The 26,854-nt window shown below is 38.1% G+C and overlaps 7 protein-coding genes, 1 long non-coding RNA gene and 1 pseudogene across 10 annotated transcripts; 7 read left to right on the plus strand and 2 right to left on the minus strand.

Annotated features, from left to right (window-relative positions):
- LOC104741218 (berberine bridge enzyme-like 4) lies at window positions 436–2,199 on the plus strand. Its single transcript, XM_010462012.1, has one exon. It carries the CDS (start codon window positions 460–462, stop codon window positions 2,047–2,049), a length of 1,590 nt encoding a protein of 529 aa, XP_010460314.1. The 5' UTR covers window positions 436–459; the 3' UTR covers window positions 2,050–2,199.
- Window positions 2,761–4,403, plus strand: LOC109128770. The gene is made up of 2 exons (XR_002035085.1): window positions 2,761–3,262; window positions 3,781–4,403. It is a non-coding gene; the product is annotated as an uncharacterized LOC109128770 (long non-coding RNA).
- Window positions 5,154–6,279, plus strand: LOC104741217. Its single transcript, XM_010462011.2, has 3 exons — window positions 5,154–5,322; window positions 5,472–5,552; window positions 5,811–6,279. The coding sequence occupies exons 1-3, from the start codon at window positions 5,281–5,283 to the stop codon at window positions 6,057–6,059; spliced, it is 372 nt and encodes a 123-aa protein (XP_010460313.1). The 5' UTR covers window positions 5,154–5,280; the 3' UTR covers window positions 6,060–6,279.
- On the plus strand, window positions 7,470–9,374 carry LOC104741215 (berberine bridge enzyme-like 3). The gene has a single exon (XM_010462010.1). The coding sequence runs from the start codon at window positions 7,518–7,520 to the stop codon at window positions 9,102–9,104; it is 1,587 nt and encodes a 528-aa protein (XP_010460312.1). The 5' UTR covers window positions 7,470–7,517; the 3' UTR covers window positions 9,105–9,374.
- Window positions 9,943–13,975, plus strand: LOC104741220 (pre-mRNA-splicing factor ATP-dependent RNA helicase DEAH10). The gene is made up of 13 exons (XM_010462014.1): window positions 9,943–10,174; window positions 10,296–10,345; window positions 10,444–10,524; window positions 10,619–10,835; window positions 10,937–11,354; window positions 11,476–11,679; window positions 11,785–11,945; window positions 12,063–12,248; window positions 12,424–12,655; window positions 12,745–12,944; window positions 13,032–13,166; window positions 13,279–13,492; window positions 13,670–13,975. The coding sequence occupies exons 1-12, from the start codon at window positions 10,113–10,115 to the stop codon at window positions 13,460–13,462; spliced, it is 2,130 nt and encodes a 709-aa protein (XP_010460316.1). The 5' UTR covers window positions 9,943–10,112; the 3' UTR covers window positions 13,463–13,492; window positions 13,670–13,975.
- LOC104741222 (putative methylesterase 13, chloroplastic) lies at window positions 14,173–16,601 on the plus strand. The gene is made up of 5 exons (XM_010462017.2): window positions 14,173–14,834; window positions 15,066–15,305; window positions 15,401–15,544; window positions 15,615–15,746; window positions 15,839–16,601. Exons 1-5 carry the CDS (start codon window positions 14,304–14,306, stop codon window positions 16,124–16,126), a joined length of 1,335 nt encoding a protein of 444 aa, XP_010460319.1. The 5' UTR covers window positions 14,173–14,303; the 3' UTR covers window positions 16,127–16,601.
- Window positions 16,502–17,989, plus strand: LOC104741221 (protein SPIRAL1-like 1). Of its 2 annotated transcripts, none has more exons than XM_010462015.1 (3): window positions 16,502–16,600; window positions 17,117–17,388; window positions 17,671–17,989. In XM_010462015.1, exons 2-3 carry the CDS (start codon window positions 17,131–17,133, stop codon window positions 17,752–17,754), a joined length of 342 nt encoding a protein of 113 aa, XP_010460317.1. In that variant the 5' UTR covers window positions 16,502–16,600; window positions 17,117–17,130; the 3' UTR covers window positions 17,755–17,989. The 2 variants fall into 2 exon arrangements, with proteins under 2 accessions (XP_010460317.1, XP_010460318.1); XM_010462016.2 differs by having other exon boundaries at window positions 16,515–16,600; window positions 17,105–17,388.
- Window positions 18,466–19,933, minus strand: LOC104741224 (cytochrome b5). Of its 2 annotated transcripts, none has more exons than XM_010462018.1 (3): window positions 19,745–19,933; window positions 19,021–19,087; window positions 18,466–18,915 (listed from the first exon to the last, which is right to left on the minus strand). In XM_010462018.1, exons 1-3 carry the CDS (start codon window positions 19,829–19,831, stop codon window positions 18,662–18,664), a joined length of 408 nt encoding a protein of 135 aa, XP_010460320.1. In that variant the 5' UTR covers window positions 19,832–19,933; the 3' UTR covers window positions 18,466–18,661. The 2 variants fall into 2 exon arrangements, with proteins under 2 accessions (XP_010460320.1, XP_010460321.1); XM_010462019.1 differs by lacking the exon at window positions 19,021–19,087 and adding an exon at window positions 19,413–19,479.
- LOC104741223 lies at window positions 20,059–26,501 on the minus strand (annotated as a pseudogene).

A 26,854-nucleotide genomic window follows, 5' to 3' on the forward strand; every position in this document is an offset into this window, starting at 1 on the left:
ATTTTTGACAGAAAAATCAAAGAAATTCGATCGTAATTGTTTTAATAAATGGATTGGTATCTTCACTATCTTGTATATATGAAAGAAGTCTCACCTTACGATTCCATTTAAAAACTTGTATACAACTTTCGACTACTAAAACTAATAATCCCAAAACATGTGTAATGGAAAGTTCAATTGACGCGACTCAAATGCCTGATGCTAATCATGAAAGCGATTCCTCTGTAATATACTATGTAATATCAATAAGCTTGTTCAAAATAAACCTACATGTTCACAGAAGAAATTCAAAATAACTACATTTTTATATAACAAATTCAAACTACACCTATATGAAAAGTCAATGTTTTTTTTAACATAAAACTTTTCTGTAGATTTTGCTATAAATTAAAATCCGATATAGAAGCGTAAGACATAATTACAATAAAACGAAAAATAAAAATAAACAACAACAACAAAATGAAAGAAGCACTTTCAGTTTTGTGTCTTGTTTTTTTTGTTTCAGTTTTAGAAGCAGCAGTAACGAAACCAATTTCTGAAAACTTCTTCGAATGCCTTCGCTACCGGACCAATCCGGAGAATCCAATCACCGATGCCATCTTCACCGCCAATAACACCACCACCTTCTTGTCTTCTTACTTGTCATACACGAAAAACAAGAGGTTCTTGAGCCCTAACTCAAAACTACTAGCCATTATAGCGGCGAAACACGTATCTCATATTCAAGCCACGGTGATCTGCGCAAAATCCAATGGCATCCAGATCCGTATCCGAAGCGGTGGTCATGACTATGAGGGCCTTTCTTACATGTCTTCTGTACCATTCGTCATTCTTGATATGTACAATCTCAGATCAATTACTGTTGACGTGTCAAACAAGAAAGCATGGATTCAAGCTGGTGCAACTTTGGGAGAGCTCTACACAAAGATCAGTGACGCGACCCAAACATTAGCGTTTCCAGCTGGCGTTTGCGCTACCGTAGGAGTTGGTGGGCACATAAGTGGTGGAGGTTACGGAAATCTAATGAGAAAATACGGAATCACTGTTGATCACGTCATTGATGCTCAGTTAATTGATGTCAACGGCAAGCTCTTGAATCGAGCTACTATGGGAGAAGATCTCTTTTGGGCCATTCGCGGTGGAGGTGGTGGAAGTTTCGGGGTTATCCTCTCTTGGAAAATCAACCTTGTCGAGGTTCCAAAGATCCTGACAGTGTTTAAGGTTAACAAAACATTGGAACAAGGAGGCACTGATGTTCTCTACAAGTGGCAGCTTGTCGCTACTAAATTCCCTGAAGATCTTGTCATTAGAGCAATGCCTCAGGTCGCAAACAGAACAAAGCGCGGCGGGAAAACTATCGCGGTTGTATTCTATGCTCAGTTCTTGGGTCCGACCGATAAGCTGATGGCTATAATGAACCAGAGCTTCCCTGAATTAGGGCTAAAACGTGAAGACTGCCAAGAAATGAGCTGGCTTAACACGACGTTATTTTGGGCCGATTACCCGGCCGGTACTCCAACAAGCATTCTTCTAGATAGACCTACGATTCCAGGAGATTTCTTTAAGAGCAAATCGGATTACGTCAAAAAACCAATCCCTAAGGAAGGATTAGAGAAGCTTTGGAAGACAATGTTGAAATTCAACAATTTTGTGTGGATGCAATTTAACCCTTACGGTGGAGTGATGGACCGGATTCCGGCAACCGCCACAGCGTTTCCTCACCGGAAAGGAAACTTGTTCAAGATTCAATACTATACGACATGGTTGAATGCAAATGCCACGGAGAGTAGCCTGAGACAAATGAAGGAGTTTTATGAGGTTGCCGAACCGTACGTGTCAAGTAACCCGAGAGAGGCCTTCTTTAATTACAGAGACATCGATGTTGGAAGCAATCCGAGTGGCAACACAGACGTGGATGAAGCTAAGATCTATGGATCCAAGTATTTCTTGGGGAATCTGAAGAGATTGATGCAAGTTAAAGCTAAGTATGATCCTGATAATTTCTTCAAGAACGAGCAGAGCATTCCTCCTGTTCGTGTATTGCATTGATATTACTCTTTTATCAAGTGAATAAGTTATGTGGGCATGCATGTGTTATTATTGGCTTATATATAGCCTATAAGGTAGCTTTCATTATTGTCCCATTACGATCATTGTGTCATATATTTCTATCATTACTCAATAAAGACTTTTACGAAAGACATTGTCTTTGAACATATTTTTGATATACTGTATCCTTTTTCTGTTTACGCTATACAAGAAACCATGACCATGAGGGTTGCTTTCTCCAACCCGTTTATTATTATAGCCATATAGCTATAGGGGTAAGCCGTAATATTCTGATATGATTCGATTTGTAAGAAATTCTTGTGAGTTTTTTTGCTACTGATATCAATTATGAGGAGCACATCATTTCTTCAAGTTGCTATATATTCCAAAATCGAGCTCCATCTTTCTTTTTTTTATTTCTTTTTTTCCTTTTTTAACTATGTACTTCAGCTTTGAGGAAATCTCGGTGAATTTTTGAGGATGCCATCAATGGCGCAAGGAGAACTCGAGAGGATCTGTACAAGACAGTAAGCCAAACCTAGACCCCCAAAGCATAACTGCTACAACGCAATTTTAGGATTACAAGATATGGTTAGAGACTTATAATTAGAGCCCAATAGTAATCCAATATGAAAGCCCTAACACTAATTAGAAAACCATTCAAAAAGGTATAACACGTATCAAAACAAAGACACGTTTTGAACCCTAAAGCATAACTCTGGCAAGTGGCAACCACAACTTTAAGCAAGAAACAATTGTCCGCCGCTTCCAGCATGATTGGCTCGAAGATCACAGACGGCCCATCCGTATAGCACCACGGTTTTGGCTTCGGCTTTGGTGTAATGCTTTTGGTTTTTGCTTACAATTAGGATATTCTCAAATATCTTTTGGTGTATATTTTTGGCTATTATTCCTTTTTCTAGATAGATACAAATCTCTTATTGCGTTTTTCTATATATAAGTCGATGTAAACCAAAGGGAGAATAGGGAGAATATATATAAAGAAAAATTGTGCCGTTCGTTCAGCGTTACCATCACCAATCACCAGTTCTTCCACCGTAAATGTTACGAGTAGCTGCCTCCATCAAATGATTCATCCATAGATCTCATCGTAGAGCATCTGGGTGTGAGAGTCCTCCGCTCTAGACTTAGATTGCCTTGAGGGTTTGATCCATTTTATAAGGATAATCAAATCTAAAACTAAGGGAAGAAGGTAAACACCAAATATTCTAATCCTAATCCTAAAAGTAAAGATATCTTTTGGCAAATCAACATAAAGTAACCACAAAATGTACAGTTAAGATATGTGACTAAGTGGAGATGCAATCCCACTAATTTAGGATAAGCAAACAACATGATCTCAACTCTATCTTCACGATGTCGGTTTACTCTGGTTTACCGGTGATGTTCTCATCACAACGCCACCGGATCAGAGCCCCGGTTTTAGGCCATCTTAACATCATTAGTAATTTTACAAAAATATAAAAGTAACAAAAGAAAGGAAAATTCAGTGCATTCTAGTAATGCATGTCTTTTTACATAAAATCCACAAAAAAATAATCGTATTTATTTCAACAAAATATAGGTTTCTTGAATGAATGAAGTCTCTCACCATACGTATCATTTTAAAGATCATATATAGGCGTAAGACATATTGCATAAAACGTTTATAAAAAAAATGAAAGCAGAACTCTCTGTTTTTGTGTCTTATGCTTTTGGTTTCGGTTTTAGAAGCAGCAGTAAGGAAAGCGATTTCTGGAAACTTCATCCAATGCCTTCGCTATCGGACTAGCTAGTCCGGAGAATCCAATCACTGGTGCCATCTTCACCGCCGATAAAACCACCACCTTCTTGTCTTCTTACTTGTTATACACGAAAAACAATAGGTTTCCGAGTCCTAACTACACAAAACTACTAGCCATCGTAGGGTTTAACATGTATCTCATGTTCAGGCCATGGTGGTCTGCGCAAAGATCAACGGTATACAACTTCGTATTCGAAGCGGCGGTCATGACTAACTAGTAACTACTAAGGCGTTTCTTACATGTCGTCTATGCCATTTGTTAGTCTTGATATGTTCAATCTCAGATCTATTACTGTTGACGTGTCAAGTAAGAAAGCATGGGTTCAAGCTGGTGCAACCTTGGCATTTGCCTACCTTGCCTATGGGTAGAGTCCGTAGAGACGGGCCTGGTAGTAACGTACGTCTTTTGTTGTTGTTTGTTGTAGTATAACGTCTCTCTTTCCTTAGATGTTCTATCAATGTAATGAGTTACGTTATGTGGCCATGTGATGTTATTTATAGCTTATGTAGTTTTTTACTATTGTCAATAAAGCTTTTCATGAAATGGATAGATTATTAGATTAGTTATTTGAACAATGGCTTTCACCATGAGATTATTATACGTGGGTACGTTCTTTAAGCATGCTCATTAATTACTTTCATTTATATATAATGTTTCCTTTTTTTTCATGGATTGAGGTTGCAAATTAAAAAAACCATCAAGGCAATCTACTCCAAGTGTATTTTACTTCAATGCAAGGCGAACCCAAGTGTTTTTGTACGTACAGTATAGCAAACAACGTAAGCAATAAAGAAGCAGTACAATTATGTGTAATAAGAGCATCATTACCGTTACTCTTATGAATGGGGCCTAAAAACAAAATAGAAAATCTATTATTTGGTTCAGTAAGAAGATAATCGTTTCTTCTGTTGCTTGTGGAATCAACGATTCTCAACAAATATCAACAGGTGTCAACTTTTGAGTGGCTACAATTAATTGTAATTAAAATATATATATATTTTTAAAAAGAACGTTGAGAGCAGTGCTGGATTAATGATGGTCTAAGGTACTGTCTATTAACCTTTTTTTTTTTTACTCATGGTACTGTCTATTAACCAAAGCTCTGGTAAAAGAAAGAAAACAAAAAAGGAGAATTAACCACTGCACTACGACAAGGTTTTCAAATTATTGTTTGTTCAAAATAATTATATATATTATGATAGCGAAAGCCGTTGCTTATTGGGCTTTAGCTCAAGACCAAGTCTGGGTCCGATTGACCTAATTCCATATTGTATTTTAACTAAACAAGGGCCCCCTGAATAATCCTTCTCTGTTCAGGCTGATGCGCGGCGCACTTTATTGTATAGTCGAAATCTGAAGTGTTTTCGGGATTGGTGCTTAGGAAACGCGTAGTCAAACGGTGTCCAAATCCGAAACGGCCGTGATCATGGATGATAAGGAGGCTTTCTGGTGGCTCAGCAACCCCAAGGTACGTCTTCTCGATTTTGCATCTTGTATTCACAATTCGATGACAATTGTTTTTTTCCAGGGTTTTATCTCTTTTAGCTTAGTTTTTATTTTCTTTGGTTCTCTCTAAATAGAGTCGTTTCGTTTGTGGTTTACTACTTCTGGATACAGATCCCGAGATACCGTGTGAAATTCAGAAGAATCAACTATAGACGACCGGATAAGTTGAAGGCTGCTGAGCCTTCATGCAAGGTATGTTCGATCATATTACCCTAGAGTTTTTTTTTCTTAAGTTTCAATTTTTGTCGTTCTTTTACGATTGTTAAAACTGAAAAGTCATCATTAATCAATAATAAACTTTTTTGATGCGGCGCTTATATATATATATATATATATATATATATCTGATGTTTCATTTTGAACATTGGTTGAATATGATCGTATTTCAGACAAACAACAAATTAAAAAACCGGAACAATATGTTATATGTTTCTTTCAATCTTGTGTAAGGATCAAAACACGCTAGAGATTGAAGAAAGTTTAGCTCTCGAGGCTGCAGAGGTTGCCAAGGATGACCATGATACCGCATTCATGGATGTTATGACTGGAGGCAAGACCTCGTTTCCTGATGGAGGAGATGACACAGAACATGCAAATGTTGGAGGCAGCTGCTCAGACACGTGCACGGTGGTTTCAACATCAAAAATGGAGTGGTTGAAAAAGTGTGATGGCAACACTAAAGGACCGTCGTACCCGTAGTTCGAGCTCTTAGTCGAGAAAGGGGTGTGACAGGAGTCAGCAGATAAGAGTTTAGGTAAAACCTCCGACGCGCCAAACCCCAGCCCTGTTCTAAAGAAGTTTCTAATTAAGATTTGGTGTTTTCCTTTCCGCATTAAGGTTTTCTTGTTTTTTTCCTATACTTTTCGGTTTAAGTTTATAAACTTTCCCTAAGATCTCTCTTATGATCAATAAGAAATCAACTTCCAACAAAGAGAAAATTGGACATCTTTCGTTGTATAGATTTATTACATACTTCACGTTGCTGAACAAACGACGTAACAATAAAGAAAGCAGTATCGTTTAGGTGGTGTAATTATTAAGTACCAACATATTCATTACCAAATATCTGAAGTAAAATAATATAGAAGGTGGCCTCACCATGATGTCATTTCTAGTATGATACTATTGACTTCCCAATTTATCACATCTCTAAATTGGGAAGTCAATAGTATCATGCTAGATCAGATACATTGCAAATCATATAAAACTTTTTTTTTTTTTTCAAAAAGTTTCAGCATACGAATGTTGCAAATAAGTTAAAGTAGTGAATAAAACCAACAAAAAAGATTAAGTAGTGAAGCATCACAAAAGAAAACTAATTGGAAAAGCATCTAAACAACAGATACAGTTACATGCGTAAGATATACTGTAACGTTTTTTATTCTTTTTTGAAATTCATTTAAGATAACGTTTTAGAAAAATAATCGACTTTTCTGGCTCTGCTATAAGAAAAGTCAGTTGCAGTTTTAAAATAAACTTAAAAAGTCTATTCTATCAAGAGTTCTCCCGTACTTCTTGACCCCAACAAAAATAAAAAAAAATAAAGTCATTGGTATTTTAGTCACTTAGTCTTGACAAAAACGTATTCTATTAAAATTTGCATTCAACAGAAATTGAATGAGAATAGAGCTAGAGAGGAAATTTCAGTGGATTTGGCATAATATATATAATCAGCAAAAAGCCAAAAACTAATCACAATTTATTTTGAAATTATAGATACGTTTTTTATTTTATTTTTTATTACTATAGAAATTAAGTTTCAAAAGCTGTTGACAATTAAAAGAAAAGGATAGTTTAGAAAAAAAAAACTAAAAGAAAAGGAAAAAAATATGAAGTCTCACCTATACAAATTAGGTTTTTGTAAGTAATTTCCATTTACAAAATCTTAGATTACCTATAGTGACAGTAAACAAGTTCAATTCTGGTGGTCTCGATCATGAAAGCGTTCCTGTAATGTTGTTGTAATTTCCATCAGTTAATTGTTCAAATCAAACACCTACAAGTTGAAGAAAAGTCAAAATTTGTTTTTCAAAGTACGCCTATATGGAAGAGACAGTCAATTTTAGGAATATGATTTTGTCTCTGTATTGGCATTTCTATAAATTAAAATCCTTGGTAGAGATCAGACGTAAGAGAAAAACAAAAATAACAACAAAAATGAAAGAAGCACTCTCTGTTATGTGTCTCGTTCTTTTGGTTTCGGCTCTAGAAGCAGCAGTAACGAAACCAAATTCTGAAAACTTCATTGAATGCCTTCGCTCTCGGACTGGTCCGGAGAATCCAATCACCGATGCCATCTTCACCGCCGATAACACCACCACCTTCTTGTCTTCTTACGTGTCATACACTAAAAACAAGAGATTCCCAAGCCCTGTCAACAAAAAACTACTAGCCATCGTAGTGGCGAAACATGTATCTCATGTTCAGGCCACGGTGGTCTGCGCAAAGTCCAATGGTGTCCAGATCCGAATCCGGAGCGGTGGTCATGACAACGAGGGCCTTTCTTACACATCGTCTGTGCCATTTGTCATTCTCGATATGAACAATCTGAGGTCTATTACTGTTGACTTGTCAAGCAAGAAAGCATGGGTTGAAGCTGGTGCGACCTTGGGAGAGCTCTACGTAAAGATCAATGAGGCAAGCCAAACGCTAGCGTTCCCGGGTGGCATTTGCGCTACGGTAGGAGCTGGAGGACACATAAGCGGTGGAGGGTACGGAAATATGATAAGAAAATTCGGACTCACAGTGGATCATGTCATTGATGCTCAATTAATTGATGCCAACGGTAAGCTCTTGAATCGATCTACTATGGGAGAAGATCTATTTTGGGCCATTCGCGGTGGTGGTGGTGCAAGTTTTGGAGTTATCCTCTCTTGGAAAATCAAGCTCGTCAAGGTTCCAAAGATCTTGACAGTGTTTAAGGTTAACAAAACATTGGAACAAGGAGGCACTGATGTTCTCTACAAATGGCAGCTTGTCGCTAACAAATTCCCTGATAGTCTTTTCTTGAGAGCAATGCCTCAGGTCGTAAATGGAACAAAACACGGCGAGAGAACCATCGCGGTTGTATTCTATGCTCAGTTCTTGGGGCGGACCGATGAGCTGATGGAGATAATGAACCAGAGCTTTCCTGAATTAGGGCTGACACGTGAAGATTGTCAAGAAATGAGTTGGCTTAACACGATATTGTTTTGGGCCATGCATCCAGCCGGTACACCGAAGACAGTCCTTCTAGATAGGCCAACGGATCCAGTATTCTTTAAGAGTAAATCTGATTACGTGAAAAAGCCAATCCCAAAAGAAGGAATAGAGAAGATTTGGAAGACAATGTTGAAATTCAACGATATTGTGTGGCTGCACTTCAACCCTTACGGTGGGATGATGGACAGGATTCCGGCGAACGCCACAGCGTTTCCTCACCGGAAAGGAAACTTGTTCAAGGTTCAATACTATACGACATGGGAGGACGCAAACGACACGGAGGCTAGCCTGAGTACGATGAAGGAGCTTTACGAGGTTGCGGAACCGTACGTGTCAAGTAACCCGAGAGAGGCCTTCTTTAATTACAGAGACATCGATATTGGAAGCAATCCAAGTGGGGAGACAGACGTGGATGAGGCTAAGATCTACGGATACAAGTATTTCTTGGGGAATTTGAAGAGATTGATGCAAGTTAAAGCTAAGTATGATCCTGAGAATTTCTTCAAGAATGAGCAGAGTATTCCTCCGGTTCGTGTAATGTAGTAATAATGTTAACTCTTTTCATTAAAAGTAGAATTGGGAGGAAAAAAAGTAGAATTAAGAGGAGAGAGGAAGTGTTACTGCTAGAAGAAAATTTGTAGAGAAGAGTATAAAAACAAATAATCCACTCTCTTATTTCTCTAAGAAGGTCTTTAAGTCAGATTATAGCCTTATGTAATCACTATTCTCCCAATTGCATTAGGATCTCTCTGTTGTATACTTGTATATATCATTACTCAATAATTTTTTTAATGAAATCATATTTCAACAAAACATTTAATGATAGATGAATCTTATACGTTGTACGCAATATGGCTTTTGGCTTGTGAACCATGACCATTGACCATGGTGCTTTGTGATTGTGTAACCATTTAAGTATTGGGATTGATTGATTAATTAAGCCTAACCCAAAATAAATAATACTTGAGACAAAGTTACAATTAAAAATGAATTCAGCACATTTCGTAGCAAATTTTCCACAAATTATGTTTACCAGAAAAAAAAATCCCACAAATTGTCAAGTATAATTTTTAAGGCAAATTTAAAATCATAAACCACATCATATATTCAAAATATAGCAAATTCAAAACATAATATATACACAAAATCCCAAACCTAAACCCTAAATAACAAATCATAAATAAACCAAACATTGTAATAATATATTTTTATTTTTTGGACAAAAGAAAACAAAATATTTTTAGAAACCATGCACTAGCTAGATTCGATCCCAAACATTGTAATAATCTCACACACTACAAAAAATCAAACCATCTTAAACCGGTTCAACCGTCCGGTATATGAATCGAACCAACCAAATAACCTAATTTTTGTTTTCCCTGACATAGAAGAACCAAAGAAGACGCACAGGCCATAAACATCGTCTCTTTCAAGTTGCTGTTCTAATCAATCGAGCTCGATTATAATCACTCCTGTTGTTGAATTTCTTGTCCGATTCTGAAATCTCTTCGTATTACTGTGAAGAAACCTCGGTGAATATTATTTTGGGGGATGCCATCAATGGCGCAAGGAGAACCTCGGAGCTCTGTACAAAACACTAAACCGAACTGCAGGTTAGTCTCTTACTCTATACTATCAACCATAGTGTTCTAATATGATTTCCCAGAAAAAAAAAATTGGATTTTTTTTGCATAATGATTTTGCGATTGAATTTTTTTTTTTGACTTATCACAGCATGAGGCAAAAGATAACAGAACATAGAAAGTCTCTTCCTATTGCTTCAGGTGCGTGTTATTACAAACTTGGCTCTGTCTTTTTTTTGCCAAATTTTTGTACTTTTTGTTCATGGCTGCGGAGAATTTAACTCTGTTGGTGTGTTCAGTGGAGAAGCGTTTGATTGAGGAGGTTCGAAAGAATGATATTTTGATTATTGTTGGTGAAACCGGTAGTGGGAAAACTACTCGTAAGTTCAATCTCTAGTGTGTTTTTGCTTGGAATATAAAGTGAATGAACACCAAGTAGTTAATTGATCTTGTTTTTTTTTTCTCTTCATGAAGAATTGCCTCAGTTCTTATACAATGCTGGATTCTGTCGAGAGGGAAAGATGATTGGGATAACACAACCAAGGCGTATCGCTGCTGTGACTGTTGCTAAAAGGGTAGCTGAGGAATGTGAGGTTCAGTTAGGCCAAAAGGTTGGCTATTCCATTAGGTTTGATGATACTACTTCTAATGTTACTAGGTTGAAATACATGACAGATGGATTGTTGCTGAGGTAAACAAAACCAGAACTTTATTGTTGTAGCCTAGTTTTATTATTGCTGATCTCTCTCTGTTCTAACAAACATTTAAAACCTTTTGTCAAAATCTCTGCAGGGAAGCGCTGTTGGATCCTCATCTTTCTAGATATTCAGTTATAATTGTTGATGAAGCTCATGACAGGAGTGTTCATACTGATGTTCTGCTGGCCTTGCTGAAAAAAATACAGCGGGCTCGGTCAAAGCCTGTTGGTGATAAAAGTGAGATTGGTAATATGGCATTACAAGTGCAGTCAAAAACAAGGGATGAGAATGGTCCTCAGCAGAATGGTGTATTAAGAGGTTGTCAAGGTAGAAAATTATCTCCGTTGAAGCTGATCATTATGTCTGCTAGTTTGGATGCACGTGTTTTCTCTGAGTATTACGGTGGTGCCAAAGCTGTTCATGTGCAAGGGCGACAATTTCCGGTTGACATTCTTTACACTGTTCATCCTGAATCAGATTATATAGATGCTGCCTTGGTCACCATATTTCAGGTTATTGATTTTTTGACCTAACTATCTCTCTCCTGCCTCTACCAGCATTTGGAGAATGGGCATTTGTACTTTTAGTAATACTAATTCTGCGTCTGATTTTTTTTGTATTTAATTATCTTAGATTCACATGGAGGAGAAGCCAGGTGACATACTTGTTTTCCTCACTGGGCAAGATGAAATCGAATCTGTTGAGAGACTTGTCCAAGAAAGACTTCAGCATTTACCTGAAGACAAACGAAAGCTACTGCCAATTCCTATCTTTTCTGCTCTTCCATCAGAGCAGCAAATGAAAGCTTTTGCTGTAGCTCCGCCTGGTTTTCGTAAGGTTAGAGAAGTTTAGCTATCATTTGCTTATTTTGGAGATTTGGTTGTTAATTGTGTTGAGATGATAATAAAACCAGTCTGAGTTATTTTTATTTGTACATTTTAGGTGATTTTGGCCACAAATATAGCAGAGACATCAATTACAATTCCTGGAATAAGATACGTTATAGACCCTGGGTTTGTTAAGGCACGAACCTATGATCCAAGGAAAGGCATGGAGTCACTTGATGTTGTTCCAGCATCAAAAGCACAGACACTTCAAAGAAGGTACCTTATTCTACATTCATTTTTTCTTTGAGTTCAAGATAGTAATGGTTGGCAAAAGTTAGGAGTTTTACCTGCAAGTATATATACTCTGTGGTTTATTTTTGGCTTTTACTTTAGTGGACGCGCAGGACGTGAGGTTCCTGGGAAGTGCTTTCGTCTTTATCCGGAGAGGGAATTTGAGAAACTGGAAGATTCAACTAAACCAGAGATCAAGAGATGCAATCTCTCAAATATCATTTTGCAGCTGAAGGCACTGGGAATTGAGGATATAATTGGATTTGATTTTATAGATAAACCTTCAAGGTATTTCCTTCTGTTGTGGATATCCTCTTATACTGAGAATATCGGTGGTTTGGTTTGGTGGTTGCTATAACTAAAGTCTTTCAGGGAAGTTTGACTCTCATAGCTGAAGCATTTATTCTCTAATGGTTTTTCATAAACACTTTGTTGATCTAGATTTTCATCTGATGTTAAACAGTGGTGCGATTGTAAAAGCATTGGCAGAGTTGCACTCGCTTGGTGCCTTGACGGATGATGGTAAACTAGAAGATCCCGCTGGCTACCAAATGTCACGGCTCCCACTGGAACCTATTTACTCCAAAGCTCTAATTTTGGCCAATCAATTCAACTGTCTAGAGGAAATGCTGATCACTGTTGCCGTGCTCACTGTGGAGTCCATATTTTATGATCCGCGTGAGAAGAGAGAAGAGGTGAGCATACCATAAGACCAGGAGATAGTTTTATTTTCCTTTATATTAATAGTTGATTAAAGCAGCCACTTCTATTCTTTGTTTCGCAGGCAAGAACAGCAAGAAACCACTTCGCTAGCGTTGAAGGGGATCACCTAACTTATCTTAGTGTTTATCGGGAGTCAGATGAGTTCTTGGAAAAGAAAAAAGTAGCCGGCAGTGGAAACAATATTGATAAAATTATGAAAAAATGGTGTAAGGAGAACTTTGTGAATAGCCGTTCCTTGAAGCATGCTCGTGACATATATAGGTTGGTTATGCCTTCTTTGTAGATAACTACAGTTGATTGTTATGCCTTATGATAAATTATGATAATCACACAAAAGGATTGTTGCAGGCAAATTCGTGAACATGTTGAACAGATGGGTTTTAATGTGTCTTCATGCGGTAATGACATGCTTGAGTTTCGTAGATGTCTTGCTGCATCGTTTTTCCTTAAAGCAGCACAGAGACAATTGGACGGTACATACAGGTAGGTTACCTATGGTGGTTCGTTTAGATTTTTTAACTTGTGTAAATACTCCTATTATGCTCTGCTCTTTTCATCTTAACAAAACTTCCATTGTCATCTAATTACTTGACAGGGCTTTGGAAAGTGGTGAGATTGTCCACATCCACCCAACTTCTGTTTTATTCCGTGCGAAACCTGAATGTGTTATATTCGACGAGCTCATGCAAACCAGCAAGAAGTACATCAAGAACCTCACAAGAATTGATCCCTTATGGTTGGCTGAGTTGGCTCCTCATCATTTCAAAACGGCAGAGTGAATGTAACTTGTCCCCTTTGCTTATTTCTAGGTAAAACACAACAATATCTCTCATCAGTTTTTGAAATTTTAACATGGCATAGAGAAAAGATTTACATCTTTATTCCTCCCTTCCTAGAGATTACAAGTTGCAGACCAAAGCTTCTGATGAACAAGAAAGCAAAGTCCCTGGTTCTTTTTGTAATCATCCTTTCTCTCTCTGATGCAGATATAACTGTTTCTATTCTGATGGAGAATGAACACTGATACCACTGGTGACTGATGCTGAACATTTAAAGGAAATGCTTTCGGTTGAAAGAAGATGACTGTGGCTGAGCTTAGCATCAATTATTAGGAAACAAGAACCTTAATCTATGTTCATTTATAGAGCTGGAGACACCTTACATTTCAGGGAAGTAAGGTGTGTTTATTATTTGTATCTTGTAATAGATTTATGCCTTTTTGGCTTTCGCCTGCACTCGACTCATCTTGAAAGTCAAAACAATGTGCCCTCCATGTTCCTCCACTATACACATCTGTCTCTCCATCTTGGCAACCAAATTTTGTTTAATCATTTTATAATAAAGTATTGTCTTATTATGTGTCAAAAGTACAAACATTCCAACTCTGAACACAGTTATTCTCATATATATTCCTCAATACCAGTCAGATTTAGTCAAATAATCAATGCTTTGGAGTACTTGCAACCTCAAAGTCCAATGCAGACATCTTTTGTGTCCCGACGTGAAGGTCTCAACTGTTATCAACAACCAACAGAGGCGAGCACGAACATGGGAACATGTAGTATCTATAAACATCCCTTTTTTGTTTTGTGGAGAATCTAACACAGCAAATTCTAACAAATGGGGAACTCATTCACATGCATATCTCACGAGCAGGAACAACGTCCTAAGAAATCCTCCGGCGGAGGAGGCAGTAACTCCGGGAAATACAAATACGTGCGTCGTCTGTCGTTAATGCCTTCATTTAGAAGGCGGACACTACTTCCTTCGCTCTCCTGTTCTGGATCATCATCCACTTCGTCTTCCAAGAAAGGCGGGATCAAAGCAAAGACAAAGAAGATAAGAGAGAGACATCATCAAGACCACCACGGCCATGACAAAGACTCTCATGTAATTCAGGAGCAAACCTTAGCAGCGACTAATCTCCTCTTCAACCAAACCCCTCGTAACAGCAACTCTGTTGTTCCTCCTAGTTTCAGACGATCCACCTCCGTTGTCTATCCCTCGTCTCAGCCCTCCGGCACCAGCTCAGGACCTGTTTCCGCCGTCCAGACTCCCAAGAAGTCAACCTCGGGATTCGTAAGAAGCTCTAGCTCTAGACAAAGGTCCAGTACCGATCCCATGATCAAGCCTAACCAGCTCGTTGACAAGGCAAGCACTTGGCTCAATAGAAAACTAATGAATTAGCCTAACCATACGTTAAAGATGGTTTCTTTGTATTTATACGATAGAATATGATACTTGTTTTCCTTATTAAACAACTTAAACAAATTAGTTGGTTAATTGTTTGTGCACGCATATAAAATTATGAGAAACTCCGTTAGCATTTATGTACACAGCTTATCTATGTTGTGACATGTGACGTATGTGTATGTGTAACAGGAACTAAATAAGGTGGAAGGCTCGGAGACGAAGCGGTTCGTGCTGGTTCATGGTGGTGGATTTGGGGCTTGGTGTTGGTACAAAACCATAACTCTCTTAGAGAAACATGGTTTCCAAGTCGATGCTATTGACTTGACCGGTTCAGGTGTGAGCTCTATTGACACCAACAACATCACCAGCCTCGCTCACTACTCCAAGCCTCTCCTCCACTTCTTTGAATCCCTCAAACCCACCGAGAAGGTTCACACTATTAATCTTATAAACCAGTTATTTTTAGTGCAAATGATCACAACAGTTGGATCATGGTTTTAAGACATTAATGTTACTAATAACAGGTGATACTGGTGGGGCATGATTTTGGAGGAGCTTGTATGTCATATGCGATGGAGATGTTTCCTACAAAGATCTCCAAAGCTGTCTTTATCTCTGCTGCTATGTTGGCTAATGGCCAGAGCACTCTTGATCTCTTTAATCAACAGGTACTTTCTTTCATATATATCTCATGTTTATAAATTCCTTATTCACTGTATTAATTTGATTTTTATTCAGCTGGGGTCAAATGATCTGATGCAACAAGCACAGATCTTTCTGTACGCCAACGGCAAAAAGAACCCTCCAACTGCCGTTGATTTCGACAGATCTTTGCTTAGAGACTTTCTCTTAAACCAGAGCCCACCAAAGGTAAAATGAAAACCGAACCAATCAATCTTAAACCGGTACAGATCGATTTAATTACTGAACCGAACTTTTTTTATTGTAACCAATTTATATAGGACCTGGCATTGGCCTCGGTAGCCATTAGACCGATCCCATTCGCACCGGTCAGCGAAAAGCTTCACGTGTCGGATAAAAACTACGGTTCAATCCGACGGTTCTACATCAAAACCATGGAGGATTACGCTGTACCGGTTACTCTACAGGAAGCAATGATCAAATTGAACCCACCGGAACAAGTTTTTCAGCTCAAAGGCTCTGATCACGCACCGTTCTTCTCTCGGCCTCAATCATTGAACCGAATCCTCGTCGAGATATCTCAAATACCGTTCAAGAAATCATCGTAATTTTTTTTCAAAAACCGGATACAAGTAAAAAACCAAAACCGGTTATAGGATTCCCTTACCTACCTACCTTTATAGAGAGATTGTTTTTATTTTTTTGAAATTGCTCTGAACAAGTGAGCACGAAGCAAAACCCAAATTTGGGACTTTGTTCTTAATTTCTTATTATTTTGTCATTTATTCACATTTTTTAACTGTTCAAATATTGGATTAACCAGCAGTAATTTGCCAAAAAAATCAATGGAACGTTATGATGATAAATAGCGACTACCGCCGACTAGTAACGTTTCTGTTTTGAAAACTCCGTTTTGGCCTTTTAATTCGGATAGGTGCGAAAATTACGATTCACACCCTTCAAAATATCACATCCTCCTCCCTCTCGTCTCTTAAAATTGGATTTTGCTTCATATCAATATCGTCACTAGGCCAGCTCTCCATTTCTGATCACCAGATCTGCCGCCGGTGTTAAGCTTTCAGGTGAATGCTATAAACCTTAGCATTTTTTCTCTTCTGCACCGATATTTATTTCGTGCGTGCTCTTGTTGTTGTTCTCTGGAATTGCAAAATTGTTTGTCGTGGTGTTTTCGAATCTCGGTATCTCTTTAGTGTTGTTTCTCATCGAGAAATTGATGTGTTGTGGCTTTATGTTGGGATCTCTGTGATGTGTATTCAGTTGTTGTTGTTGTGGGCGTTGCTTATTCGTAGTCTGTTGCCGCCTCTGAAAGAATCAGTCTTATGTTATAGCGTTTAACAGTGTGACTCTTTTAGGTTTGGTTTGCAAAATTTAGTGGTTTGTTTGGCTTCTTGAATCAGAGCAGCATGCTTGCGTTTGTTCTTTGATACAATATTGGAACTATGAGTGAGAATGTTAGATGAAGATCTTTTGTTTTGTTGCCTAAGTGGTTTGATGTGCAATGATTGTTATTATCAGACCTGAATCTTGTATATACATCAATGTTCTGAATCCAAGGCCTTAATAAGTGTACTTCCCAGGAAAAGGAGATCAAATGGGTCGTGGAGTTAGTGCTGGTGGTGGGCAAAGTTCTTTGGGATATCTTTTTGGTAGTGGAGAGGCTCCAAAGCCAGCCGTTAGCAATGCTCCAGCTCCTCAGTCTGACACTCTGCCTGTGAATGCTGATCCTTCACCTAAACCCGCTGCTGCTCAGCCGGCTAATGTCACCAAGCAAATACCTGCTGGTATCAGTAACTCCTCTACAAACAACTACGCTCGAACAGATGGACAGAACACAGGCAACTTCCTTACGGTATTGTTTCTTTTTATCGCTGTAAAAATTTTGATTTTCTATAGACAAGGTGATTGACATTGTTGTGTAATCACCTCGCTATGTCATTTACCAAAAGTAAAACCTTCTCACCCACAAGTAGCAAATATTTTTGCAGAAAAAAAAGCATCTCTTGGGTTTTGTTTGCATGATATGAAACCACAACTTCACTCAAGTTTTTGAATGAGTTAACACTTAATTATCTAAACATCTATGCATTGGTCAACCGCGCAGTTTAACTAAAACAATTTTGGCTGAATGCAGGACCGGCCATCGACCAAGGTACATGCGGCCCCTGGAGGCGGCTCATCTCTGAATTACCTCTTCGGTGATGGTCGAAGCAATTAGCAACTTGTCTTTGTCCCGTCGGAAAGTATGTCTCTCATCTTCTTTCTGAACTTTGTAAAAGAAAAGAGATGAGAAACTTGGTACTGCTGGCTAAGAAAGGTCTCATCTTTTTCTACCACATTGTTCATTTTCTCGAATCTCGATCTGGTTTTTAGATTAGTGAAAATTTTCGTAGAACTTTCTCACAACAGCATATTTGATTGTATTTGTCAAATATGAAGACAAAGTGGACGCAGACCATAATACCACCAGGGCATTATCATCAACAGAAGTCAGAAACAACAAGATTTAACCTATGAGATTCCCTTTTTGTTACTGGTTGGTCTTATAGAACGTGGACGATTTCAATTCAGAAGCAATAAGCGATACATCAGCTACTATACTTGCATGAACTTGAGAGGAGATCCATGTACAATGCAAAGCAAAGAAATTCTCCAATGATGTGGCTTTCTCAACTGTAACTTAGAGATTTCAGTGAAACGGATCATAGCTAAGATATTCTCATGGCTATATCATAGATCCACCAGTGTCTCAGTCACATATACTGAATCGACAAGCAAGGAAGATATTTTGGTAGATGGTTGTGCCCTTTCTAAAATCAAATCGACAGATCCTACATAATATCAGAGGTTCACAATGTAGACTTTGCGAGGCTATCTGGCGCAATGCTGATAAGAGTAAAGGACAAACAGGAGGATATAAGGAGATTGATACCAGCAAACCAAACCATCATCCATTAATCATATCATTAAATGTGTATTGAAACATGATCCCAACTAAAAAGTTTGATGAAAGTGAAAAAAATAATAATAATGATCTATCATCATATCTGTGATACAAAAATCTATAATGGGAAGTTCTCGTGTAAAGTTAAATCCCCAGTAACTCAAAGCAAGAAAGAGACTACTTATCTCTTGCGAGAGAACAAGACCCTAACCGCAACAGAGATGGCGATAATGGAGACAGGAACAACCCAATACTGCATTGTAAAGTCAACAAGCTTCTGAACAGAGTCTGTTGGCTGTTCCTTCTTGTAGATCTTAAGCTCTGGCATTTCCGGTACAGAAGACTCGTCTAGCTCGCCAATAAAATACTTCTCCATGAGTTCCCTAGCATCTTTGCTGTGCCCTGCATCTTCAAATTCATCCGTTGCATCTTTCCCTTCAACAACAACAGAACATCACATTTTACTTATAACATTAGAGACAACAAACAGATCAGTCATAAACAAAGATGGTGGAAAAAGAAAAAGAAGAAGAAGCTTACCGGTGACAGCAAGAAGCACATCATCTCCTCCAGGATGCTCATCCATATACGAGGATACATCATAGACCTGTAAGTAAAGGTGATGTTGTTGTTGTTGGGGACCAAGATTGAGTAAGTCAACACATTATCAACAAAATAAGAAGAAGAAGAAGAAGATTCTGATTTGCTTAATCTAACTACATATAAACAGCAATTTTATAAGAATCTAGAGTCAACAAGAGATAGATATGGTTTCCGAAAGTGAGGAAACCTCTCAAGATCTTCTACAACACATGTACCCTAATGAATAGGGATTGAAGAGAAATTAGAAGAAAGAAACAGTTGAGAAAAAAAAAAAAAAAAAAAAAAANAGATGGTGAAAAAAAGAAGAAGAAGAAGAAGAAGAAGCTTACCGGTGACAGCAAGAAGCACATCATCTCCTCCAGGATGATCATCCATATACGAGGATACATCATAGACCTGTAAGTGTTCATCAATGTTTCCCAAAATTGAGTAAGTCAACACATTATCAACAAAAGAAGAAGAAGAAGATTCTGATTTGCTCAATCTAACTAACATATATTACAGCAATTTATAAGAATCTAGAGTCAACAAGAGATAGATATGGTTTCCGAAAGTGAAGAACCCTCTCAAGATCTTCTCCAACACACATGTACCCTTATGAATAGGGATTGAAGAGAAATTAGAAGAAAGAAACAGTTGAAAAAAAAAAAAAAGAGTAGACCTTGCCGTCGATGACGATCCAGCAATCATCTTGCTTGTTGTGAGTTGCGGCTTCTTCCATGGAGTAAAGCTTTGTGAGAGTCGGCATCTTTTTCTGCAACAAAGTAGCAATCGAGAAGGTCTTCGATTTTTCTGCGGGGGTTTTTTAGATTTTGTCTACCACGCAAGTATTGAAGAAAGACAAGGGAAGAGAGAACGATAACAACAACAACCCTACCACCAACACCAACGTCGTCGTTTCAATTTTTTTCTTTTTAACTTCATTTTCTTCTGTCTTTATTTTCATTATATGTTTTAGCAAAAATGGCTATAGAATAGAATTCACCGAAGTTACAATAAATCTAGCAGATGGGAGAGTTAGATATATATATATGCTCATAAAGGAAACAACCTATACATAAGATTCCCTTATCTATCATATACTTCCTTCTTACATTCTCAACTAGATAATAACACCTCAACTTCTATTTAAAAGTCATGTGGTAAAAGTTTAAGAGCATAGAAACTTATAACTGTCGGTACCCAATCAAAGCCAATTTGGCAAAAAAAAACTCTCTAGATGTTAACTGTGTTCGCCCTCCTTGATTTGAGTTCACTTTTCCGGATTGCAATAAACCAGAAGCTGACCATCTTCACTTGCTATGCATATATTTTTTGAATCATCTGTACATATGCATGAAACTCTTTGACCTGAACAAATTCCATGTAACAACAATTAATGACTTTTGAGAATTGGCTTCACATATCTGCTTAAACGAACTTAATATAAGGGGAGTGCTTTGTGTGAGGGAACATATATATGTTTACGACACTTTCAATCAATGTTTACCTTTGAAATCATGGAGAAAGCCAAGTTTAGCACCAGTGAACAAGTCCCACAAATACACAAGTCCATCAAGTGTGCCTGCTACTCCATGACCTGATATTGTGCCCGCTGCATTAGCCCTGTTTTCATAGCCAAGGAACCATGGATTTAGATATGTTAACATTTCATACACCTTACTTCTCCATATATCCTCAAATCAAAACTACTTCTCTCGGGACACGGAGAAACTAGATGAGCGTAACAAAAAAAAAATTAAGGTAAAGAAACAGATATATGATAATACCTTGGATCCAATTGACTTCCCAATATGACTTGGTCTTTTACAAGCAGAGCTAATCTCCAACATCTATCTGGACTTTCTACACCATCACATTTAGCTTTTGAGTCAAGATCGGTAGAGACTAAAAGCCAGATGGCAGTGTCTTTGACTTCAGCTGGAACCAATGTTTTGTTGTTGATCCCTTTTGAGAACCATAATTTTGTTGCAGCTAAAATCATGTCAATGTGATCCAGATCCTCCATTGTAGAATGACTATGTATAGGATGCCATGCAAACAAGCTGCTTGGTATGAACTCAAAGATCATATTGCTGGGAGATACAAATCTTGATACTAGGCTTCGCTTTGAAATATCCCTAGGTCGAGAACAGAAAAAATTAGCAGGCAAGCAATCATGGAAATGAACGCAAAAGGAAAACAAGTTTGGCTGATCCTCAGCATTCCTAGCAGGAATAATGTTCTGTAATTTAACTCAGAGATAGGAAAAAAAAAATCAAAGATAGAGAGGGAGCAAAATACCATATTGTAAATTCTCCAATACCATTATGCCCGATAACGAGATGAGGACATCTTGGGATCTTCTTAAGTTCCACTATGCATGAAGATACGCAAGGGTTTGCAAGTATAACGAATTCTTCGGCCGGACCTCTACAAATTTAGGAGAAGTGAACATTAGCAGAAAGTTCAATAATGATGAACCAGCATGCAGCTCCATAAAAAAGAAGGATCTGACAACTATTTTAAGATTAGAACAATGAATTCTTATGAGAGAACCTCCAATGCGAGTTCATGTCCCAGACAATAAGGTTTCCACTTTTAACAGCTGCAATGAGATAGTCAGGATCGCACACCACCACGCACTGCACACTGTCAACTGCTTGAAGTTTTGTCACAAGAGAAACATGACCAGTTTTCACCTGGACAATCCTCACTGCATTCTCCTCAAAGCAGGCTGTTGTACAAGTCAAACACGAGCAATCAATATCCCTCTTCCTGCAAGACGAAAGAGAGTAATCCCTTAGCTGATATCTTTAGTCTGAATTTCTGTACCATATAAAACAGTAAAGGGAAGTCCAAACCTGCAATAAGGTGTTTTGATGTTGCCAGTAAAAACAAGATGCTCCCCGTCTGGAGTGAAGTGAAAATAAGATCTTTCGAGTGTTCTCTGAGGAAATGTAACAACTATCAGATAGCTAGAGAGGAGGTATAACAGAAGAAACGAAGAAAAAATTAAATGAATTTACATTTCCACCAGACTTGTCATCCACAATGGGGAGTTTGGCAGAAGTGTGACCAATGACAGAGGGGAATCCTTTGCTTGGTGCTTTAGCTGATATCTTGTACATAAACAGGGTACTAACTCTATCCTCTGTAGCAAAGCTGAACACGCAAATATAGATTTCATTTCCAACAGACTTGAGAAATACTGATGAAACAGGCATGGGATGAAAGTAGCAGCCAAGCAGCTCAGCAGTTTTCTCCATCTCATTGTTGATCTTTACATCCCTGTTCAGCTTTAAATTTGGACTAGCTGGAGATTCCAGTACAGACGTGCTTTTCTCGCTAGTATTTTCCTTATACTGAGAATTTGTAGAAGGTGGTTCAGAAACTTGGATGCCGCATGCCTCACCAGTATTGGCTTGAAAATCCTCAACTTTTGAAGCTGGGAATGAGGATGGTGCTATACTTCCATTTCCAAAAGCATGAGCTGACCTCATATCTTGTCGTAACGCCTCATTGCGTTTTACACTGAGTAATGTATTGTTATTCACCTTCACCAACTCGGGACCCTGGTATTTTTCTGTTACATGACCGCTTTCATTTCCCCATGGAATTGTTCTATTTGATTCGGAGTTGGTAGACAAGGTCGGCTGAAGCTCCAAGAAACGTGGAATTTTAACAGGAGACATATTCCTTATGGAGTCATCACCTTCAGTATTTCTGAAACTGTTTTTACTTTCAGAGGATGAATTTCTGTTTCTTTGCTGTTGATTGGTCGAGACTCTTTTCCTGCTATACACCTTATGTTTTTCTTTTTTGACAGAACCAACTTCAGTAGGGGTTGTGCCAACCACGAAACCAGTACCTGCAGGCATTTAGACTCATGCTTATATTACACAGTAAACAGATACAGTCATGCAAAGCTTACGGGTGGACGCAAATTGTGCTATTGATAGATTTAGCATACTACCTTCAGTAGAACAACAAACTGTACTCTTTGGTTCCTTGTATTCAGAGTGGTCTTCTGCCTGCAACAAGTTTCCATCTCCTGCACGGAGTTCCTTCAATTCATGGGATAAAATCATGTTGGATGAACTGTTGCATTGTGGTATTGACATGGACTTCTTCACATATTCGTCTTGATTATTCTCATCCATAATAGTACTAACATCATGTGAAGATGGGCCTATGATCTCAATGGTCTCCAAAGCAGAAACCGATAGATCATTTACTATTGCAACCTGTTCGTCGGCTACGGGCATTTTAGGAAGGTCTGCTGGATAGGCTTCCTTGGAAGAAGAGATGATATGACCACTCCTAGGACCATCCAAGTGAGGCTCATCAAAACTGTCAGGGGCAATGGATACATTACTTGCAAAAGCCTGATCGGGATCTGGAGCAGCAACTTGCATATTCTCATCATCTCCACTAGATTTTCTTATCGACAGTGACACAGCTGCAAATTTTGAAGACTATGGAATAAGAGAATACTTCAAGAATTACAGCTTTGTGAAAAAAAAAATACTGCAATCTGAAAATCTAAAACAGAGTATAATTCAAGCCTTTCCTAAGGGTTAACTATACCAGTTCCTGACGCATCATCAAGTTGGCTCGTTTTGCAGTTGTCTGACATATAGTTTTTTCGAGGCTTCTTGCATGAGAACTTCTTGAGCAGTGGAATTGCTTGAGGAAGTAGAAATGACATCATTGATTTGACAGTTTCCTGATCAGCTGAATCAAAATCACTATTTTTAGAAGTCAGATTCAAAGTAGAGTCAGCTAAATCCTCTGCATCTGGTTCGGCTAAAAGCCCTTCACCAACTACCATGTTAGCAAGGGTCAGTTCTTCTTTTTGCTCGCATCTTGTATCATCATCTATTTTTGGAGCAGAACATATGTTGTTATCTGCAAGAATTAGACAATAAGGAATCCATGAAAAGATGCAGCCATAATGATTACAATCTTCTTACTGCTAGATGTTGACATCTTGGTATTAAACAAGTTAGAATGAAAACCTAATACCTTGCTGGAAATCCAAAGTATCAGGTGCACAAGGAGTCAGTCATATTTTGGCTCTCATGCAGAAAAATATCATCGTTGGGTTTGTTTTCCTTTTCCTTTTCTTGCAACCCATGAAGCTGCAAAATTTAAGACTCTTATTGTTTGAAACAACTTTCCTGGAGAAAAAAACTTCACCAGTCTACTACTCTAAAATAACAAAAGAAAAAGCTTTCAAGAAAAGCATACAAGAAGTTCTTTATGGATTTTTACCTCTTCAGGAAATTTGGATAATGGCTTTGATTTATAGCTGTCAGGAAGCGGGTCTATTTCTTGAATAGGGATGACAACTTTCACTGGTGAAGGCTTTTCTGATGTTAGAGATAAATCTTCGTTTGTAGCATGACTAGCATGCAACTGCTCGGGTGGTACTACTTTCAGGCCAACTGTCTCCACTTCTACTTTTAATGAGAAGATTGACCCTGCTGCTGAATTTAAAATCTCGCCACCCGATAATGAGTCTTGGAATCTTTGCTTTTTATGGCCATCTTTAACTACTGAATTCTGGTATGTTATTCCAGGTTTCCTGCTTCTTTTCTTTCTAGCCACTGGCACGTCCAGATAATATAATAAATTTGGATTTGCACACATGGCTGGCGTTTCATCATTGGCTCGGATTTGAGAGGTCCTACTGCTGGAGGTAGATTCTAGCATTCCATGGGAATTGGTCACAAGTTCCCGGAGCAACCTCTGAACCAACGGGTTTTTGAAGCCAAAAAACTGTACCAAACAAAATCGTAGTCATCTTAGACCGCAAAAAAATAATTAACCAGATAACATTGGTAGGATCAGAATAACTACAAGCCAAGTGATAGTGACCAACACCTAAGGAAGGCCTGGAAAGCAAAACATTTGAAAAATTCTTAGCTAAAGTCGTATGCTCAACTTGTCTGACGGGTATATGCCAAGTATCACGGCTTTTCCTATGTATCAACTTAGAATTGAAAAGTTCAAAATGCAAGGATACTAAAGTAAACGTGTAATAACAAAAGACCGGGTGTTTTTTTTGTAGCAGACGGCAGTAGAGGCCTTCTTATCAGGAAGAACAAAAGGCATGATCACAGCTTATAGATCTCCACATTTAATTGTATCTTTTTAATTTGGAAGGGCAATATTTATACTATAATGTTCCATGACTTAAACAAAATGCAGACTAGATAATCGAGCATATAAAGTTCACAAGCATACAAATAGTGTTCATGTGGCCAACAATTAACTGTTCTTCAAAAGCTTAGCCAAATCATCTCAAGAACATTATTGGAAAGGCATGACGCATGTTTGAATTTAAAACATCTATTTTATTGTATATTAGACTTGGTCATAAAAGTAACAAGCAAGATGGTTTAAAGAAGGTAACAAAAAGAAAGTGAGGCGCGTACCTCCATGCCGTTCATCTTGCATGCAAATCGTTTTCCATGCCATATTTTTAAGTGGGAGAATCCCGTCTTCTGAAACTTTCCCCATGCAATATCTGGGGTCTGCCCCGTCCATGATTCATCCAAATATCTAATCTGCATCAATAGAGTAAGACTTTGATGCATATTCTAAAAAAAAAGTATGCACATCCTTATAAAGAGTTTTTTTTTTATGGAAGCAGCAACATACCAGAAATAAAGGTCCTTTGGCACCTTCTTCAATCTCCATGTAATATGTGTTCCCATTGTGATCTCGAACAGCTCTGTAGCCCACAGGATAAGGGAATCGGTCTTTACCCTGACGAAATATAAAGCCAAGTAAACAGTAATTATGCATATAAGTTGTAACAAAAGATCTTCATGAACTGAGAAACTGAGAACACTCAAATTGCAAGTCTGCTTTTCTTGTTTAATCCCAATCTACATCCTCAGGATAAGGATCATGTTTCTACTCTCTAACCTATGCAGTATCACAGGACGTAAATGTAAATCAAAATTGTTCAAAATCAGAGACGATAGTTTTTTCATCGTTCCTGAGAGTGAAAAAATTTACAATCAAGCTACAAACGATAACGATCGAGATTCATTTCATCATAGAAATATCATCACCATCGAAGATTCCTAACATGAAGTCAATTAAATTCTTCTCAATTTCTAAGGAATTCAATAAGGTAACACTGAAATTGAGAGATAACAGGAGCTATATATCGATGAATTTGGAGAGAGAGAAGGAAACCCAACCCTAGATGAACTCCAGTACTTCTTATCCCAGGAGGAGCCGCTATAGAGAGCTCCGACGGAGACGATTTCTAGATCATCAGACTTTCTATCTTGTGAGACGACTCTTGGACTCGCCATTGAAAGTGTGAATTGAAACGCCTATACCGCAGCACCGGAGTCGGAGAAGAAACCGCGACGCCTGAGAACGGAGACACAGCGAAGAAATGGGGGAGACGAGAGAGCGAGAGAGAGAGAGAGAGAGAGAGAGAGAGAGAGAGAGAGTTCTGAAATCTCTGAATTGAGTCGCGGGAAATAAAATGTTTCCCTTCCCTCCATAACTTATCAAACAGCAGGCAGATCAATTAAAAAAAAGCTCACTTTATTGGGCTTCTCGGCCTATATAACTTTAATTGGGCTAACCACTTTGAATTTTGGGTGCGTGTATTGGACTAATCACTATACTTATTATTCAAAGATAGTGATGTACTCTTAACATAAAAGAACTCGTAAACAATTAGTTAAATTTAGATATGATATTAAACAATTAGTTAAACAATACTGCAATAATAATATTAATAAAATACCAACCGAAA

This window comes from Camelina sativa, chromosome 14 (assembly GCF_000633955.1).
Source record: "Camelina sativa cultivar DH55 chromosome 14, Cs, whole genome shotgun sequence".
NCBI lineage: Eukaryota > Viridiplantae > Streptophyta > Magnoliopsida > Brassicales > Brassicaceae > Camelina > Camelina sativa.

Bases quoted from the DNA above. Each gene is read 5' to 3' on its own strand.
- LOC104741218 (XM_010462012.1), top strand. From the start codon at position 460: ATGAAAGAAGCACTTTCAGTTTTGTGTCTTGTTTTTTTTGTTTCAGTT.
- LOC104741217 (XM_010462011.2), top strand. From the start codon at position 5,281: ATGGATGATAAGGAGGCTTTCTGGTGGCTCAGCAACCCCAAG. The intron at 5,323-5,471 runs GTACGTCTTCTC...TTCTGGATACAG, and splicing joins GGTGGCTCAGCAACCCCAAG to ATCCCGAGATACCGTGTGAA. The intron at 5,553-5,810 runs GTATGTTCGATC...ATCTTGTGTAAG, and splicing joins CTGCTGAGCCTTCATGCAAG to GATCAAAACACGCTAGAGAT.
- LOC104741215 (XM_010462010.1), top strand. From the start codon at position 7,518: ATGAAAGAAGCACTCTCTGTTATGTGTCTCGTTCTTTTGGTTTCGGCT.
- LOC104741220 (XM_010462014.1), top strand. From the start codon at position 10,113: ATGCCATCAATGGCGCAAGGAGAACCTCGGAGCTCTGTACAAAACACT. The intron at 11,355-11,475 runs GTTATTGATTTT...TAATTATCTTAG, and splicing joins CCTTGGTCACCATATTTCAG to ATTCACATGGAGGAGAAGCC. The intron at 12,656-12,744 runs GTGAGCATACCA...TTTGTTTCGCAG, and splicing joins CGCGTGAGAAGAGAGAAGAG to GCAAGAACAGCAAGAAACCA.
- LOC104741222 (XM_010462017.2), top strand. From the start codon at position 14,304: ATGGGGAACTCATTCACATGCATATCTCACGAGCAGGAACAACGTCCT. The intron at 15,306-15,400 runs GTTCACACTATT...TACTAATAACAG, and splicing joins CCCTCAAACCCACCGAGAAG to GTGATACTGGTGGGGCATGA. The intron at 15,545-15,614 runs GTACTTTCTTTC...ATTTTTATTCAG, and splicing joins TTGATCTCTTTAATCAACAG to CTGGGGTCAAATGATCTGAT.
- LOC104741221 (XM_010462015.1), top strand. From the start codon at position 17,131: ATGGGTCGTGGAGTTAGTGCTGGTGGTGGGCAAAGTTCTTTGGGATAT. The intron at 17,389-17,670 runs GTATTGTTTCTT...GGCTGAATGCAG, and splicing joins ACACAGGCAACTTCCTTACG to GACCGGCCATCGACCAAGGT.
- LOC104741224 (XM_010462018.1), bottom strand. From the start codon at position 19,831: ATGCCGACTCTCACAAAGCTTTACTCCATGGAAGAAGCCGCAACTCAC. The intron at 19,088-19,744 runs GTCTACTCTTTT...CTTTACTTACAG, and splicing joins GGATCGTCATCGACGGCAAG to GTCTATGATGTATCCTCGTA. The intron at 18,916-19,020 runs GTAAGCTTCTTC...TTGTTGTTGAAG, and splicing joins TGTGCTTCTTGCTGTCACCG to GGAAAGATGCAACGGATGAA.